This window comes from Lepidochelys kempii, chromosome 7 (assembly GCF_965140285.1).
Source record: "Lepidochelys kempii isolate rLepKem1 chromosome 7, rLepKem1.hap1, whole genome shotgun sequence".
NCBI lineage: Eukaryota > Metazoa > Chordata > Testudines > Cheloniidae > Lepidochelys > Lepidochelys kempii.
Genome location: NC_136386.1, coordinates 75303512 through 75320513, shown reverse-complemented (window position 1 = coordinate 75320513; position 17002 = coordinate 75303512). Strand labels below are relative to the sequence as shown.

The following is a 17002-nucleotide window of genomic DNA, read 5'->3' as shown; positions in this document are numbered from 1 at the left end:
TGTTTGTCATGGCTGTTTAAATGCTTCAGGAAGCAGTCATGCAATTATCTTTTGTCATCTTTTCAGGATCTTTGTAGTTTTACTGACTGTGCTTAATTTCAGAATGCAGTGCTAAAAATAAAATGTGCTCTCCCACTCTGCACCATATTGGGCTGATTTAAAAAAAAATTAGGGTCTGATAGTTATGGATTCATTCTGTATTAGTCAACCTATTAACAAGCAAAAATATTTAAGTTTAAGAAATAATCCCCAGTTGAGGTAAGAACTATTTTAGTATAACTTAGGTGTGAGTCACATTTTAATATTGGTCAGACATGTTATATTTTTTCCTAATTATTGCAACTCTTAAATAGAGACAGATGCATGGGATTCTGAAAAGTGAAACATTGCAAATGTAGCCTGGTTTTCAATAACAAGGTACACTATTTCAGGGCTCTTTGGTCCACCACTCCACTGTGTCCCTCTCACTAATTTTTCTGAACAGGTATTTGGAACCATTGGGGACCAGGTTTCTTGTTCTAAGTTATAGCACATGTATGTGGTTCACTGTTAGTACTATTAGAGATGTTTTGACAGACCATCCTTCTATAAGGCACGAATTGTAAGTGAAGAGATGGTATTAGCTAAACAGTACAATAGTAAATATAAGTACAGTGTCACAGCATTAAAAATACATTTTGTTCCAAAACTGCATAATTGCTATTTATTTTGCTTTGTAAGAATAGTGGAAATGCAATGCAAATGGTGGTGCAAGGAAGAATGTCATGAATGTGATCTAAAAAAGCATGTTAGGGGTTTCACTTTTTTTTTTTTTTTTTTTTAAATAAAGCTTGTTTTAGTTTTGAAATGTAGCTCTTGATTCTTGTTCATTGCATGACTTCTTAAGTGGTATCGAAAAAGTTAATCTCAACTCTCTTAATATAATGGCAAGGCTCACAATTTTTATACTTTGGTGTCTGAACCTGACTTTGGGAACTACCTATTCAGCAAATAAACAGAATGGGCCTTCGTTTCTTTCCTTTTCTCTGGCAGAATGATGAGAATGTCTCTCTTCAGGACATCCCACTCTCAATACCATCAAGCCCAGAACCACAGGATGTTGAGCCTATATATAAGGTAAATTGACATTGATTGTATTGCAGAATAGCATAACTTTGTTTCTGTCAGTATTGTATATAATTGTAAAGTTAGCACTTCCAGATCAAATAAGCCAGTATAAAGCTGAGGTGAGAAACAGTTCTTATATTTATAATTGTCCTATCAGCTCAGTGAGGTAATACATTCTTTGATGTTGTAATAAATTACCTCTTTAGTTCTTAAATAGCTACGCCACAAATGGACAAATTATATTCTCGCATATGGCAGTATATCTTGCAAATAAGGTACACAGTATATATTTTACAATTTCTTGTGTAGTATTTTGTTACACCTTGGTTCCTACACTTCAAAACAAACAAACCCCAAAAGCTGTTGACCTGTTTTTATAGCATCTAAAGTTTGTTCAAGTAAAATGGCCTGCTTGAAACTTTAAAACAGAGTGCAAATTGACACACAAGTTAATTATTGAGAAAAATATGCCTTTTCATATTTGCAGTGGACATGTTACAATAATGGCATGTGAAGTTCTTGGTTTTAATTTTATAGATTGTATTTATCCTAAGCATTTGCTGCTCTTTTTGTCCCATAATGTTCACAGGAAGGAGCCAGTCCTTAGAAACTATGACAATTTACACCACCAGAGGATCTTCCCCAAATGTGGCCATCTCTCCACTTCTCCACAAGCATTTTAATGAGTGCTAAATTGTAGTCTCATTGCCAAGTTTTCATTACTTCTGTAAAATAGAACACTATTTTATTTTCAAGTATGATCACAGTGTAATTAAAAAGAATGAGGAGTACTTGTGGCACCTGAGAGACTAACAAATTTATTTGAGCATAAGCTTTTGTGGGCTAAAGCCCACTTCGTTAGATGCATGTTGTGGAAAATACAGTAGGTAGCTAGATCTAGATATAGATATGTACACACACAGAGAACATGAAAAAATGGGGGTTGCCATACCAACTCTAACGAGTAATCGATTAAGGTGGGCTATTATCAGCAGGAGAAAAAAAACTTTTGTATGTTAATCAGGATGGCCCATGTCAAACAGTTGACAAGAAGGTGTGAGTAACATTACTCACACCTTCTTGTCAACTGTTAGAAATGGGCCAATCAGCCTCACCTCAGTCCCTGGAAAAATCATGGAGCAGGTCCTCAAGGAATCAATTCTGAAGCACTTAGAGGAGAGAAAAGTGATCAGGAACAGTCAGCATGGATTCACCAAGGGAAGGTCGTGCCTGACTAATCTAATTGCCTTCTGTGACGAGATAACTGGCTCTGTGGATGAAGGGAAAGCAGTGGACGTGCTGTTCCTTCACTTTAGCAAAGCTTTTGACACTGTCTCCCATAGTATTCTTGCCAGCAAGTTAAAGAAGTATGGGCTGGATGAATGGACTATAAGGTGGATAGAAAACTGGCTAGATTGTCGGGCTCAACGGGTAGTGATCAATGGCTCCATGTCTAGTTGGCAGCAGGTATCAAGTGGAGTGCCCCAAGGGTCGGTCCTGGGGCCGGTTTTGTTCAGTATCTTCATAAATGATCTGGAGGATGGTGTGGATTGCACCCTCAGCAAGTTTGCAGATGACACTAAACTGGGAGGAGAGGTAGATACGCTGAAAGGTAGGGATAGGATACAGAGGGACCTAGACAAATTGGAGGATTGGGCCAAAAGAAATCTGATGAGGTTCAACAAGGACAAGTGCAGAGTCCTGCACTTAGGACGGAAGAACCCCATGCACCGCTACAGATTTGGGACTGAATGGCTGGGCAGCAGTTCTGCAGAAAAGGACCGAGAGGTGACAGTGGACGAGAAGTTGGATATGAGTCAACAGTGTGCCCTTGTTGCCAAGAAGGCCAATGGCATTTTGGGATGTATAAGTAGGGGCATTGCCAGCAGATCGAGGGACGTGATCGTTCCCCTCTATTCGACACTGGTGAGGCCTCATCTGGAGTACTGTGTCCAGTTTTGGGCCCCACACTACAAGAAGGATTTCGAAAAATTGGAAAGAGTCCAGCGGAGGGCAACAAATGATTAGGGGACTGTAACACATGACTTATGAGGAGAGGCTGAGGGAACTGGGATTGTTTAGTCTACGGAAGAGAAGAATAAGGGGGGATTTGATAGCTGCTTTCAACTACCTGAAAGGGTGTTCCAAAGAGGATGGCTCTAGACAGTTCTCCGTGGTAGCAGATGACAGAACAAGGAGTAATGGTCTCAAGTTGCAGTGGGGGAGATTTAGGTTGGATATTAGGAAAAACTTTTTCACTAGGAGGGTGGTGAAACACTGGAATGCGTTACTTAGGGAGGTGGTGGAATCTCCTTCCTTAGAAGTTTTTAAGGTCAGGCTTGACAAAGCCCTGGCTGGGATGATTTAATTGGGGATCGGTCCTGCTTTGAGCAGGGGGTTGGACTAGATGACCTCCTGAGGTCCCTTCCAACCCTGATATTCTATGATTCTATGATATTTAAAAGGGACACTGACAAAGTTGAGTGGCCCAAAATAGATCTGGTTTTCCTTTTCGATTTGGGTTGATCTGGTATGTGTTTTGGGTGGTGCTTTATAAAAAAAAATCTTTTATAGTGTTATCCATCACTGTAGTATTTGAGTATGTTTCACTTAAAATTGATATAAAATCCACCAGTATCTATAGGCTGCAGCTGCAAGAAACTGATAGTAAAGGCTTTTTTTTAAAAAATGGACCAGAAATAGGAAACAAACAAAATTAGAGGACTATTTCTTAGATTTGGCTATGTACTGGAAAAGACCTGCATTTTAGAAAATAGTCCAATAGCTGGCTCTGCACAGACGGACTCTTGCTCCTTTGTGGAGTTCCATTTAAGTCAGTAGGGATCAGCATCGATGCAAGGAGACACCTACACAAGCCAACAGCAAGATTGGGACCTAAAATACTTGCACAAATACTCTGTGCAATGTAATTGTATTTCTGCTCCTTGTACTGTGGTCCTCTTTTGAGCTAGTTACGCTGCTTGTACTATCTCAGGTCTTTCAGAAATGTTGTCTTGAAACATGAATAATTCCTAGAAAAAGAAAGTATTGCCTTCTGTTTTCAAAACTAAACCAGGTTTAATTGAGATTCAGTTCTTGTGACTTTTAAATCTTCTTTAATGGGTAGCTGCGTGTGGTTTGCATTACCATAAGAGATCTTTGGGTCTAAGTGTTTCATCCTAACGCAGCAGATAAAAGCAGTCTTTACTAAACTGAAATCCTATGCAAATGTTAACTGAAAATATGCCCCCACAATGCCTTGTGTGTAGCTGATTAATTCGTGATTAATTCACTGATAAATACTTAAAAATGCCACAGAAAGCAAAAGATGTTAAGAAAACTCAAAATAATTTCATAGCTGTCAAGGTTAAAAATCGTTGAAAACTTTGCATAAACATTTTTCTCTTCAAGTCTTACGTCTCCTGTTTGATCCAAGTTAAAATTCAGCTCAACAGGGCTTTCTGTACAATGCAAGAAATAATTATCCTTGTTTGCAAATTTTTTATAAAATGTGATTAATTTTGTTATTTTCATTCTATTCTATTAGTCTACTTTCATGTGACAATTTTCAAATTGCAATTCACACAACTTATAGTCTTGCTACTTATTGTTAGATAAACAGGGTTATAAATATGCAGTAATTCTCAGTGATGAGTTTTTTCTCAATAGCTTATGTAATTTTGAAAGATCATAAAGCCATTGTGAATAAAAAGGAGCTTAAAATACTTTTATTGGAACTAGCGTACATTAAAAATTTAACAGTAGACAGTGTGTTTGCTCAACCCTGTATCAGTTCAGCCAAGTTTCCCCACTGTTTTTAGCTGTACTTTCAGCATATGTACATATAGCCCATGTCAGCATGTGGACAATGAGATAAAAGCAGAGCCTAACATATATTTTAGGAGGAATTTATTATGATTAATACATATTTTCCTGCTGGTGCTTCAGGAGCATTTGATTTACTATATCCTGGGGAGATGTTAAATTAGATAGTGTTGTCTAGCCCCATGGAGAAAACTTCATGTTGCCTATTTTTCTATTACTTCATATGTCAGACTGAAGATCTGCTAAATGAGATCACTCAGCTTAAAGAAGATCAGAAGAAAAAAGATGAAACAATCAAACGATTAGAGCATCAGCTTGTAAGCATAACTATACATTTTGCTCATTAAAACATTTGGATAATAGACATGTATGCATTGCAGAGCATATATTTGTATAGTAATTCTCCTGAAGACTTTTAAGTGGGCTAGATTTTTGACTTTGATGTTTTATGCTTTCAAGATCACAAAGATGTTTATTATTAAGGCTGCGAGTCTGTCATAGAGGTCACGGAAGTAACAGATTCCATGACTTTCCGTGACCTCTGTGACTTCTGCAGTGACTGGTGCTGCTCAGGGGCTGCCCGAGCCTGGCAGCCCCTGGGCCAGCAGCAGAAGTTTGGGTATGTGGGAAGGGGCTAGGGACAGGGGGTTGGGGAGTGCGGGGTGGCACTTACCTCGGGGTGGGGGGCTCCCCAGCTCCCACTGGCATGGCCCTCCTGCAGCTCCTAGGCAGCAGAGGGGCAGGAGGTCTCTGCGCTGCCTGCTCCCGCAGCTCCCGTTGGTTGTGGTTCCTGGCCAATGGGAGCTGCGGCAGCCGGCGCTCGTGGCGGGAACATTGGAGCCGCTGACCTGGCCCCTGCCTCCGCCGCCTAGGAGCTGCAGGGACACGAACGATAAGCATGTATAAGCATTCGAAGCTGGGTAGGAAGCCCCTGCCACCCCACCCCTCCCCCAGCACCAGCGGGGGTCCCGGGCCACCGTCCCTAGAATTCGCGGCACCCCCGGACTGTCCCCCACCAGAGCACCCGCAGCCCTCCGCCCAAGTATTAGTCAGGGTGGGTATTTTTAATAAAAGTCATGGACAGGTCACAGGCCCGTGAATTTTTGTTTACGACCCGTGACCTGTCCATGACTTGTAAATAAAAATACCAGTGACTAAAATGTAGCCTTATTTATTATTTATGGCTTTGGTGCAGGATGGTAATAGATGATAACCCTGATTAATAACACACACAGCTTAAATAAAGAAAATTTTAAAAATGATTGGCCAAGTAATTGTTAAATGATTTTTCAACTAATATTGGAATTGAAAAGTGCCTCACAAACTAACAAGAGTATTTGTTATATGCATGATTGAACTTACAGAAAGTGAATATAGTTGTAACTGTTCTCTGAGGCTTTTTTTAAAGCAATGAACAGGTATATCAGTAAAATGAAAAATTATGTTCTTTCCCCACATAGATTTATTAAAGAGCATATTAAGACAACCACTAATTTTTAATCTTTGGCCATCGGTGCAGTTAATGGCTCCTAAATAGGCAGTAAATACAGCCTTCATGATTTTGTAAAAAAAATCAACTCCCTAGTAAAAGTTCAGTACGTGTATTTTTTTCTTTTACTGTTGTCCTGGGGTAATTCTGGATTTTGCCTTGCCTGTCACTGCAGCACAGATTGCCAGGTTATAGCAAATTATCTTGTTCTACACAGCCCTGATTGTTGGGTGGTGAGGGGGGTATCCCTATAGCTTTGGATGCTATTTGTTTAAATAATTAGTAAATCTGCTATTTGATCCCCTGATGAGCCTGGTTGATTTGACATTTGTGACCGGTGCAGCTATACTTTAATAGGGGGTGGGAAGACTTCCAAGAGAGGATTGAAGCTTGGCTTGTTGAGAACTTTTTTTTTTAAGAGACTTCTGCGATGTGAGTAAAAAGTGAGTGAACACCTGTCCACTCTTCAAATCGTCCATGCTCATGCAACCAAAACACTTGCCTTGACTGAGTATAATGATGAAAATTTTGTATTAATCACCACTTTCAGCTTTTGTTTTCGTAAGTACAAATTAATTCTCATTAACCGTGATAGTTCAGATCACGGATGTGTTAAGGTTGACTCTGGATGGCATCTTAAAAGTTTATTTAGGGCTTCATAGTTTTCAGTACAAATTGCACAGCAGAAAGCTTTGTAATCTGGCTTTATTTTTTCTATCATGGGTGGGTGGAGATGTATAAGCATTCGTCTTGTCAACCAGTGGAAGATTTTTTTCCCCTTCCCCATGTTAAAAAAAACAAAACAAAAAAGAGCTAGCTAGGCACTGATCCACCTACCACTCCCTTTATGAAAAAAGATTAACAGAATTTAATATGGGGAAACTTTTTTTAGAGATGTTTTTATAGAACCCTATAGCATTTGATAGACTATACATCCTTTATATTTTTAACGATCATATAAATGCAATTCCCTGTTGAGATAAACTTAAAATAAGGAGCACATGTGTGTTTACCACCCCATCAGGTATTTCATATTGTTATATATGTAAAGTATGGTATAAGTTTTTCCAAGCAAGTACTGATTAAAATTTATACTACACTATCACATATTCTGTACGTTCCATATATTTCAGAGGAACTTCTTTAGAAATGTTGGAGGCTTTTAAAATTGTATTAGGACTATTTGTCTTATTCCTTCACCTGCAAAGTCAGGCCCCTTAGTTACAATAAGAATAAAACTTCAGGCGTCCAAGGGAGAAAAATTACTAATAAAATTATAGAAATCTGTAAATACTATTATATAGTATAAGTAAATAAATAGTAAATAAATTATAGAAATACTGTAGCGTTTCCAAATACAGTTATTACAACTTTGCGGTTTGATATCATGAAACATCACACAGCTACACTGAAATACTTTACTTTCAGATGGTATAAAACTCCCATTTCTAGCCACTAAGGATTTCAAGGTGTTCGATCTTAAACTTGTCACCAGCCTTGTCCTCGAAGATGAGAGAGTAAGAACATGTCATTTTGGAGAAAGATTCTCCTTTTGAAGAAAAGGAGGAAATAATTCTATAGCAGGTTAATTAGAGTGAGGCAAGAAATTAATGGCTGTTTAAAGACTTTCACAGGTTTATGACGTTAGACTAAGGCCCAAGGGGAGAGGTTTGTGGGCTGAGATAAAAGGAAGTGGTCAAAGGTGCATGATGTATTGATTTATCATATGGCTCTGCAATTTTTCACATGGATACTATCTCCATCTCTGTTTGCAAATATATGTGTGTACATATACTCATTGAAACTGGCCTGGCATATATACGTGGCTTGTATTCACTTTCTTTCTCTGAAAGGGAAATGAAAAGTTAGGTTTTTATTTTTATTCACTTTAAATCATAGAATTCCAGGTAATACAATAACAAAAAGACAAATGAATAAAATAAAATTAAAAAAACCAGTCTTACCTACAGTTAGTAGACCTTCACATCATATTTACTTTCTTGCTGAGTTGTATACCTAGTTGTTACAGCAATTGACAAACTTTGGTATGTAGACGGGAACTGTATTCTAAAGAAGAATAGATCTTGTGATCATAATTATTTGAAGATGCACTGAATATAGTAATGTAGGGATTATCTTCATGGGAAGTTAGTGCAGAGTAAGCTAGGGTGTGAATTTTAAAGTGCACTAACTATTCCACACTAACACTCCATGTAGACTATAAAAGTACCTCTGCAGTTTAGCTTCATACAGTTGCAACTGAGCTAGTAGAAGCTTGTACTAAGCTATCCCTCACAAAGGCACTTTCAGTGTGCTCTAAGACTGTCTACACAGCGTGTTAATGTGGAATAGTTAGTGCACTTTAAATTCACATCCTAGCTTACTCTGTACTAACTGCCCTGTGTAGACAGGCTTTTAGACATTTAAGTGAGCATAACCCACTCCCCCACCTAAAACCTGAACATCAATTCTAAATTTTATTTATAAGCATTCTCTGGGAAAACATTCATAGAATCATAGACTTTAAGGTCAGAAGGAACCATTATGATCATCTAGTCTGACTTCTGCACAACACAGGCCACAGAATCTCACCCACCCACTCCTGTAACAAACCTCAAAGCTATGTCTGAGCTACTGAAGTCCTCAAAACATGGTTTAAAGACTTTGAGGTGCAGAGAATCCTCCAGCAAGTGACCCGTGCCCCACGCTGCAGAGGAAAGCGAACCCCCCACAAGGCCTCTGCCAATCTGCCCTGGAGGAAAATTCCTTCCCGACCCCAAATATGGCGATCAGCTAAACCCTGAGCATGTGGGCAAGACTCACCAGCCAGACACCCAGGAAAGAATTCTCTGTAGTAACTCAGATCCTACCTGATCTAACATTCCATTACAGGCCGTTGGGCATATCTACCGCTAAAGATATGTCGAAGATCAATTAATTGGCAAAATTAGGCTATCCCATCATATCATCCCTTCCATAAACTTATCAATCTTAGTCTTGAAGCCGGATATGTCTTTTGCCCTCACTGCTTCCTTGGAAAGCTGTTCCAGAACTTCACTCCTCTGATGGTTAGAAACCTTCATCTAATTTCAAGTCTAAACTTCCTGATGGCCAGTTGTGTAGGACTTTAAATACAAGTTCCCCAGCTAAAATCATTACATCACTTTGCAACATACCACATAATGGTTGAACATTAAACTTGAGTCTTATTTCAAAAATACCATTCACATTGTGTTTCATTGGAAAAAAATGTGTAATACATTCATTGTTTTCTTTCTTTTCTTTGATGGGGGGCTAAGGCAACTAGGTGTAACTGTCACAAAGATGGCCAAAAACCTAAAGGGACGACATGCACGTATGCTGACAAATTCACACAAACCTCCTGCAGGAGAAGCTCTGTGAGTAACACTTACCGTTCTCTCTCTCAAGTAAGATTTTGTGTGTTTCATTCTCTGATTCGTTCTTATTTTCTACCACTTCACCATGTGACTCTTGTCTGCTCTAAAGATTTTCCACGCTGTGTAAGACTGATTATTGCATTTTTATATCCTTGTAATTCTGCAGCAGGTATTTGACATTCTTTTAAGAGTTCAGTCTCCAATCATATTTTTTCTTTTAGAGCATGTGTTTACTAATGAATAAATAAAATGAGGCAATAATAGAAAATCTGTCTCTCTTTTTAATTTTAATAACAATTTAATTCTCTTGGGCTAAGGCGCTGTATCTCTGATCACACATTAAAACACCTTTAAAAACAACGTTTATAGTACAAAGTACTCGCATTTGATCAAGTTTCTTTGTGGTAAATTTCAGGGTCTCTATGCTCACTTGTCCTTACAAAAAGTAGCAATGTATTGACCTGAACTTAATTCATGAATGTAACAGAAGTTGTCCTCTTTCTCATTGATTCCACTAGAGCGTTTAGCATCATAGATTTTCAAATATTTAAAGGGTGGATGTTATGGTAATACAGCGACAATCTTCCCTCCCATATGCAGTTGCATGGATGAACCTTCTCTCACATTTCCAACTGCATTATATTTTGGGGGCAGCTATACCAATAACTTGAGGAGTGTACTTAATGTTGTATTCTGCCATCTTAACACCCAGAAATGAGGAGCTAGCAGCACTATGTGACCAGCTAGTACTGTGAGCTGCCAGCATATGACCCAAGGACAGGTTTGTCAATCACTGCTCAGATAGTTCTGATAATTTTCTTAAATGGCTCAATACAGTTACCCAGCTTTCATTCTGACACCAGTGTATACAGCTTAGACATGAATCACTTTTACATTTGTAAAAGTTGTTGGGAGAATTTGATGTAAGATTACCAAAAAAAAAAAAAAGTTTCTAGTTCTGAGAATTGCCAATTTAGATTCCCACTACTGGGATCCAAACAACGCCAGTGTGCAAGCTGAGAAGCCTCTAGCAAGCAGTGTCCGGGGTACATTCAACATTCATCTCTCTTCTTCCTTGCTTTAAATACTGAGGATAGAAAAGAGACTGTAACCTTTAACCACCCTTCACTTCCTTTTGACTTCTTCACTACTTGAAGCATCAATATCCTTGATGTTCTGCTTACTGGGTGTGTCATATTTCTGTCCCTTTGGGAACTTGTTTTTTTGGAAATGTCTAGTCTGTATTTAGGTTGGAGTCCAGCCCTCTTGTAAGGCTTCATTTTTCCATGTTTCAATTTTGTTAGGCTGATTATTTTTATTTTATGTGTGTTTTCGTTGTCTGTGGCCACTGGCATGGATAAAGTAGCTTAGGGATGTGGGCTTCAAGCCTTGTGCTTCTTGCAGTGACATAATTTCCATTACAAATGTCCACGTTTGAGGCATTTATTTGACACATTAGGAAAAATCAAAAATTCTCAGGCCACCTATGAATCTCCTGACTTCTTCACTCCTTTGGTCAGGATGAAATCCACTCCTTTACAGTGCCAGAGCACAAATGCCATAGCAGCCAGGAGACAACATACTATAATATCGCAGACTTGAGTATGTGGGATTTTTCCTAGTGTTGTAGGGCCTTGTGGCTTCATGTGCATCTGTGACACCATTTTTCAGAGTATGTCTGAGTCCTATGCAATGTTGGTTAAAGAAGGTGTACTGTGCCCGTCGTGATAGCATAGGCACCTTAGCATGTCCTCACAGAGACCATCAAAGTTAGAGATTTATAGTCCTGATGGGATGGTTGTTCCTTTCTATAACTGTGTTTTCTCAGGTCACGTTGAGATTTTCAGCTGCGGCAGATGAAGGATGACCATCCTCTAGAAGTAGTTCCCTTCTCACTTATTTTCCTATCTGAAGTAATGTTCAGTGAGGCCTCAGGACTGGTCTGAGGTCCTCAGAGAGACAATCCAATTATTCAGGATTGTGGACACTGGAGGATTAGTTTCTGTCTTGCAGGGCTATTTTCCCTCTGATTTGATCCAAAGTTGTCAAGACAGCACCTTGATGATAGTTACCCCAGCCATTATGATGGTGCCCAATCTTGCTAGCTCACTCAGGAAGTTTAGTTTTTTTAATTGAAGCAACTGCCATACATCACTCTGCTGACTCTTCATGTGACAAAGAAAAGCAGTATCATAGCAAAGCTCTTAAATTGAAAGTAAAATTAGCACCATGAATGGTCCCTTTGGGCCTTGATCATGCATTTTGTTCTGCAAGAGGGAAACCCCTAGTTGGGGTGCTTTGCTGCCAATCAGTGCTAGATATTTCTGAGTGTAATTTAGTGTGGGTTCAACCCAGTGTCACTGACAGAGGATTATCTCTTGGACTGGAATCAAAAATTCACCAATTCTGGTGCTCCCAAAATATATTGATAATTCAGGCAGATTGAGAGCAAAATGCTGTTACTTGTTCTGGCCTGAGCTCAGTACTTTTCATTCTCTAACTCTCAGGAAGTTGGAAGCACATATCCCACTTCCTAGTATAGTGGATCTCTTGATCCCATTGTAGTCATTTGAGCAATACACTTGGAACAGTCAAAACTGTCTGAGTTTTGTCAGGCTCTACTTGGGTGCCATGTCTGCTTTCCACAGTCTGGTACGTAGATGGGCAATCTTCATTGACACTATGATAACTAAGTTTCTGAAAGGGTAACTCCACGATATTTCCTCTAATGCATACAGTACTTCTCATGTGGGATCTGAATCTGAACTTTGTCAGACTGTTGTCTTTGGAGACGGTATTCCACATACTCCTATCACAACCACAAGTTAGTGCTTTGTAGTCGTCAAGGTTGTTCCTTTCTATACCATGTCCATAAAAATTTTAGTCCTGAGTGCTCACTCCTAATTCCTTTCTAAAGTGGCCCGTGATCTCACTCCCATAATTAGCCTGCTTGTAAATTGTGCTGAGTCTAGTTCACTTGATGGGAGATCAGGCTCTAGTACTGAATCTATGCATAAATTCTCTAGACATTTTTTATGACCTCTCTGCTCAAAGAGTGTCCAAATGCATTAGGTTATATTTATATAGTTATTGGTACCTGGCAGGCATTCAGCCACCTGGAGGTATTGGCGTGCACTCGGCTAAGTCTGAGGCAGCTTCTACAATATCCATGTGCACTGTGTCAATCACTGAAATATGCAATGGTCTGTATACACACTTTTGCAACACTATACTCTTGCTTTGGGCTGTACATTAGATGCCCAATTCAGAGGCGCAATCTTGCAGTACCTCTTAATTAATACTTTTCAGACCTTCCTTTTGGCAGTTCATAACTTCTTGTTAATCTCCAAAAAAGGAGGACCCTTATGGGTAATTCACAAAAAAAGCAAGTTACTTGCTATGTGGCTGTTTGAGTTGATCACCTATAAGGATCAACAATTCCATGCTACTTCAGAGTCTCTGCTATGAAAATTTCTGAATCAGTGGAAGAAACTGCAGGAGCAGTTGGAACCATTCTCCTTAAAAATTTGGAGACAGCGGAGGGTGAATGGTCCAGTGGACACTGTTATCTAGAAGGATCCAAGCTCTTGCACCAGAAGCTCATTTATTCCAAGAGTGGGGATCCATACTGACAATCATTTCAAAGAGCCCCACTCCTATAGATAGTAACCAATTTTAATGGTTCTACAAATCAAATGTCTTAATATAATCTTGCAGGTAAAGAATCTATAATCTAATGATTTTGAAAAACAAATAAAAATGAGTTAGGTATACTTTTTGTTTGATTTGATGCATGTTTAATAGGAACATTGATGAGACTTTAATAGCACAGACAAATCAGTGAAATAGTGTCTGAGTTGGCTCAGACACTATATATCCTTAATCAATTTGAATGAGTGCATATTAGGGCGAAATGCAATGGTTTCTCCTTTATAACAACGTCCCCACAATTAACTGCTGGGCCTAGAACTGCACTTAGAGTCTAATTTTCACCTATTGCCTAAATTAAACTGTAAAGGTAATATTAATGTTCAGGATCTGAGGAGTGAGCCCAGAAATGAAGGGAAATGTTGTGTAATACTCTGTGTTTTAAAGAGAGGCTGTCAACTTGAACTTCTTGGAAACTTTTTTTAAAATTCCAGTTTTAATCATATATGAATTTAATAGAATGTCCTATTTTTTAAAAAAAATATTTCTCTGTACATAAAATAATAAATAGTATAAGTTTGAGCTACCCTCTTCATATTTATAAGGATCTTAACAGGAAGAGGAAAAACTGACCAAGGGAAAAAATGAAAATGACTATTCAGAAAGTGTCAAATATTCAAAGTAAACCAGAAAAAGTTTTCTTGTTAACTTTCAGTGTGTGTAATCTTGCTGTTGCTTGTAACTATTGGGTTTAAAATTTTTTAGACAGAAATGTGATTTTTTTCCCCCAAGATGGTATCCCTCTGATGTAGACAATTATACGTTTTGATGATGACACTGCCTGTCTTTCTGTCTCTATAATGAGACAGAAATTGGCACAATGATTATAGGGCTGACTATGGTACTTCTTATAAGAGAGGTGTTAACCTTGGTCTCCTGGCCAAATTCCAGTTTGGGTAATTACGTTCTGTCTACTGATAGTCTCTGTAATTTCAGTTGATGGGGTTCTTCACTTTGTCTTGATGTATTGCTTAACAACATACAACAGCACCTCATAGGATACATTCTACAGTCTGTCATGGAGAATTTCAGTTGTGGGTGAAGTGGTTCCTATGAATGACTTTTCCTTCTGAAGGAAAGGCCCTTTAAAACTGAAAGATATTAGCCACGTGGAACTCTGTGTCGTCAAAGAGGGCGTGAAGAAAGATGTGACTAGATCTTGGCACTAATGGGCCGATGTGGCTGGCCCTGGGGCCAGCTGCTCGGGTGCCTCGCAGTCAGCTGCACAGGCTGCTGCAGCTGCAGAAGTCATGGATGTCACGGAAAGTCAGAATCCATGTCTTCCGTGACAGAATCACAGCCTTAATTACAGCAATTGGAGGTGAAGAGAGCAAGTACATTGTGGTCCATGGTGAGATGGATGGTCACCAGCAAAAGTTTCACAGATGATTTGTGGTTCTTGGGCCACATTATGGGTGCCACTCTGTTAAAATATTAACTAGCAATAGCACAGCACCCTGTGGCTTTTGGTTTGTAATTGGAAAACACTAAACAAATTTTGCCTTTTTAGTTTAATTTTCTGATGTATATAATGAATGAAAAGGTGAAGCAGGAAAAAAAAACTGATTTAACTAATGCTAAATACTTTTTGTACTAAATTTGTCTACATATGTTGATGGCCTGGTTATCAGTCTAAAACTAGGTAATTTGATATCCTCTGGTTGATGAATACCTTGTTATGTTATCCTGTATAGCTTTGATTTTTCAAGGGAGCCTAGGGGAGTTAAGCAGCATTTGGTTATTGTAAAAATCAGCCTATGGTCCTTATGCACCATTCACATGTATTTTCCACTTAACCTGTAATTTTCTTGTTTTTGTGACTCAAATTCTAATTCCTAACAAAGTTGGTTTTTAAATTTAGTTTTTTGGGAATCTATGTAGGCCTAGTTTAGCTTAGCAAATAAATGTTCTTTACCTTCTATATGTGTCCTTAGAACCAAGTCGGAGACAGATAAGCTATACAAATAGACACGGCCACAGTAAGCACTAAGGCACTATTTCATTGAAATTTAATTTGTTTTTTTTGACCCTTCATTTTAAATAAGTCAGTTCAAAATAAATGTTCTCAATCCGTTTCCTCCTCCCGTCATATTGTAACCCAAGTACAAAACCCACATTTTTAAAGCTTTTGTTTTATTCCATTGAAATGATTTGCTAAACAGTGACTCTATCAAGCTACAATGGAAGATGTGCATGCAAAACTTTTTTAGCTTGATTTCACAGTGACAGCAATTTTATAGTCTCTCTGTTAATGTGAATGTTTGTGTACTCTCTTACATGGCTTAGTATAATTATAAATATAGAAGTATTGTCATGAAATCACAATTGAGCTGGAACCAAATTATATAAAATATCACTTGCAAAAAGAAAAAGAGAGACAATAAGCTGTATTTTCATGATGGAGGAATACAATAAAAGAAAGTAGCATTAGAGACCATAATAAAATATCTTTTCTCACCACAAAACAATGTAGTTTTTTAATAACTTTTTGTGCTTCATTATCTTTCATAGTCAGCTTGAAATAATAGCCTTAAATGCATGATGCTTGCTTCCTGGAATTCAAATTCAGTACTGCTAAATCTGGTATTAATTATGAAATGTTGTGACTGTTTACTCAAATGGACTATATTTTGCAGAACAGAGTGAAATTTGAATACCCTGTAGCAAAAGTATAATTCCTCTAGACACTTTAATTCTCAGATCCTTAATGTTGTCAAATATGAAGGTCAGAGAGCTCCTTTTGTCAGTGTATGTTGACTTTTAGAATTGTATTACCGATTTATAAATCCTGGCAACTCTGGTAGTCATGTGTTACAACATCTCCTATAGAGTAAGTATTCATCTGAAATCATAACCACCATCCCTAGCAATATTTTAGGAAATAGAACTTACATATCAAACAATTAGTGTAGAGGATCTCAAAGCGTAGGGGTCAGAATAAAATAATAAAACGGATAAATAAAAGAATAAACTATTCTAGCAGTGGTGGTGATGCTGCAGCTCCCTGTTTTTAAAGTATAACAGAGTTCTAATTTAGCAGTTCCTTGTTAAATAACTTTGTTTTACATTATCTTCGGTAACTACATTTTTAAGATTAATTTAAGATGGTTTATACTTCAGTGCACTCCATCCTTCCACTTTTTGGGTTTTTTGTTTTGTTTTTGTAAGTGGATGTGTGCTCTTATTAAACAAACTCCTTTTTAAAAAGTGGTGGCCATTACCATGGCCATTTCACTATAGCATATCTGTTTCCATTAGCATGTTAGGGATCATCACTCTTTGTGCTGGGCTTTTTCATTCAAGATCTCTACCACAAGACACTTTCCGAAAGCAAATTTAGTTCTTCTTCTGTTTTCTAAGCCAAGTGCACAAACAATTTCAAGCTTTGTAGTTTTAGATTTATTCTTTTCATCTCTAACTCATTCATAAGGCATAGAGACTTGGAATAAATTTTTCTTTAAAATAGCTAAGGATT

At 38.2% G+C, this 17002-nt stretch overlaps 1 protein-coding gene across 7 annotated transcripts in view; it reads left to right on the top strand.

The window, feature by feature from the left end:
• CCSER2 (coiled-coil serine rich protein 2) overlaps positions 1-17002 on the top strand; it is a 137592-nt gene that overhangs the window by 93093 nt on the left and 27497 nt on the right. For all 7 annotated transcript variants that reach the window (XM_073353361.2, XM_073353362.2, XM_078853796.1 and 4 more), the window contains 3 exons: positions 1033-1116; positions 5163-5249; positions 9721-9819. In XM_073353361.2, coding sequence (XP_073209462.2) covers positions 1033-1116; positions 5163-5249; positions 9721-9819 — 270 coding nt within the window. The remainder of the gene's footprint in view (positions 1-1032; positions 1117-5162; positions 5250-9720; positions 9820-17002) is intronic.